Raw genomic sequence first — 2916 nt, forward strand, 5'->3', positions numbered from 1 at the left:
ATGATAATTTGTTTTCAAACTGGAAGTCATTGAATATAAATATTTTCATTCCCCAAATAATATTTTACTCAATTTATTGGAATATAGCTTCACAAGCAACCCTTGAATGTTTGACAATAATGGACTTATACAATTTAATTGAAGGCTTTTTAAGTGTCTTCTGTTGATGATTCCTTTTTAACCAGAAAATAGAAATACAACTTTAAAAGTAACATGTAATAATTAGATTTTATTTCAACACTATATAAGCTTAAGATAACACTAATTGAATGTATATAATAAAAAAGTTTTGAACATATATCCTTCTCTGTTTCACATTCCTCCATATTTAAGAGTTCTACGAGTGCAAATACCTCATATCATAAAGAATAAACATTTACATCTCTTAAAATTCATGTCTCCTTATTTTCTTTTCAAATTAATAGTAAAGATTTTGATTTAAGAATTTGACACAAAGTAAATATTATTGTTAAGTAATAGATTTACCAATTTTGTGTAAAATTGTGTCTCTGTGTGTCCAGACTATAGTGGTTTGTCTTTAGAGTATCCGTTGGAGCAAACACAGACCAGTAAAAATAAACAATAGTCTAATATGAAATTCTGATTTGTTTCCTTTGTTCTACCATGCTATAGGCTACATAACATGAGAATAAAATTATTTTAATTTTCAACAGCCATTGATACGTACTTCTATTGCTTTCTGAACTGACAAATGTTCTTTCAATTAATCATGAGTCTGGTGAATTTGAATGCTTATAACTAATATTTTGTTCAGGTAAATAATTTTAAATATGTAAAGATCTAATTTTTATAGTTTAATATCTCTATGATTGGTACTTAATCTGCAAACACTGAAACTTGAGTAAGAATTTAATAAGTCAGAAACATGTTTGAAAATTAAGGGGGGCATCAAACATGTTGAAAATATAAGTAATTACATTTTTCACAATGGTATATGGATGTCATTCATCATAACAACTGAAGACTCACACTATTAAATATGTTTTATTATGAGCAATATTGTAAAGATCTACTTACAGAGTAATGTGACTGAGTAGATTTTTGGGAAAAAAATCCACACAATAAATATTTTCTCTTTTAGAAATAACCAAAAACGCACCCACCTAATTTTGAAGATATCTTTTAAAATTTACATAAGAAGAAAGAAGAATGGATAGGGGAAACTGCTCATCCGTGGATGAATTTATTTTCTTAGGGATTACTAATAACCCTGGCAAAAATGTGGCCCTGTTCACCACATTTCTATTTGTTTATCTCACTACTCTTCTTGCCAATCTTGGAATGATCATCTTAATTAGAATGGATACTCAACTCCACACGCCCATGTACTTTTTTCTCAGCAATCTCTCATTTTGTGACTTTTGCTATTCCACAGCAATTGGACCCAAGATGCTGGTAGATCTCTTAGCTGCGGAAAAATCAATTCCTTTTGTTGGATGTGCTCTGCAGTTTTTGATCTTCTGTGTCTTTGCAGATTCTGAATGTCTACTGCTAGCAGTGATGGCCTTTGATAGATACCAGGCCATCAGTAACCCATTGCTCTACACAGTGAAGATGTCCAACACGGTGTGTTCCATGCTCATGGTTGGGGTTTACTTGGTGGCAACAACAGATGGTTTGGTACACACAACCTTGGCATTCCGTTTATGTTTCTGTGGTTCTAATGAGATCAACCACTTCTTTTGTGATTTACCTCCACTTTACCTGCTCTCCTGCTCTGACATACAAGTCAATGAACTGGCCTTATTTATTGTTTTTGGTTTCATTGAACTGAGCACCATCTCAGGAGTTCTTGTCTCTTACTGCTACATTATTTTATCAGTCCTGAAGATCCGTTCTGCCGAGGGGAGGTTCAAAGCTTTCTCCACCTGCACTTCCCATCTCACCACAGTTGCCATTTTCCAGGGAACTATGCTTTTCATGTATTTTCGGCCAAGTTCTTCTTATTCTCTGGATCAAGATAAAATGACTTCACTGTTCTACACTCTTGTGATTCCAATGCTGAACCCTCTGATTTATAGCCTGAGGAACAAGGATGTGAAGGAGGCCCTGAAAAAACTGAAAATGAAAATGTAGTTCTAATGAATTATATGACTTGTACATGTTCACTGATTTTTCATGCTTGTTTTTTCTAGAAAATTATAATGATGATATAGATGAAAGCTATGAATTGTGTTTTAAATATGTAAAATGTGTGTTTCTTTTAACACTTATGTACAGTAAAGGCAGTGGGACTCACAATATTTCATGTTTGAATATTACAGATATATGAATGTGTGTGTGTGTGTGTGTGTGTGTGTGGTATTTATTCCTAGCACACTCGATTCTAAAAATTCCTTCGTTACTATCATTGATCACTTTATTTTTATCATGATGTCACTTATTTGTTTTAATAGCTTTTTTAAAAGATTTATTTTACTTATATGTGAGTACACTGTAGTTGGTCTTCATGCACTTCAGAAGAGAGCATCTTATTACAGATGGTTGTGAGCCACCATATGGTTGCTGGGAATTGAACTCAGGACCTCTGGAAGTGTAGTCAGTGCTCTTAACCACTGAGCCATCTCTCCAGCCATCTCTCTTTAATAGTTTTGCTATGCTGGATGATGAACATTACATTTCACTTTGCCTAATTTTTGACTCATGTTTTAAGACATATTCAAATGTTTTTCCTTGTAAATTTGTTTCTTGTGGATGTAACAAATTTCAATTGAACTTGAACATTTTATAGTATATTTCAAAATAATTCTCTTGTAATTAAGTTATAGGCCATCATCTAGGGCAGTGCTTCTTTACCTTCTAATTCTGGGGCACTTTAATAAAAATTCTAAGTTTGTAGTGATTACACCCATAAAATTATTTTTTGCTAGTTCATAACTGTTATTTTCTATTATA

At 32.6% G+C, this 2916-nt stretch overlaps 1 protein-coding gene across 1 annotated transcript; it reads left to right on the plus strand.

Annotated features, from left to right (window-relative positions):
• Positions 1-1170: 1170 nt before the first annotated feature.
• On the plus strand, positions 1171-2097 carry Or5w8 (olfactory receptor family 5 subfamily W member 8). The gene is given in 1 exon segment (NM_001001056.1): positions 1171-2097. A coding segment is annotated over 1 exon segment (927 nt).
• The last annotated feature ends 819 nt before the right edge of the window (positions 2098-2916 follow it).

This window comes from Rattus norvegicus, chromosome 3 (genome assembly GCF_021556685.1).
Source record: "Rattus norvegicus strain SHRSP/BbbUtx chromosome 3, alternate assembly SHRSP_T2T, whole genome shotgun sequence".
NCBI classification, from domain to species: domain Eukaryota; kingdom Metazoa; phylum Chordata; class Mammalia; order Rodentia; family Muridae; genus Rattus; species Rattus norvegicus.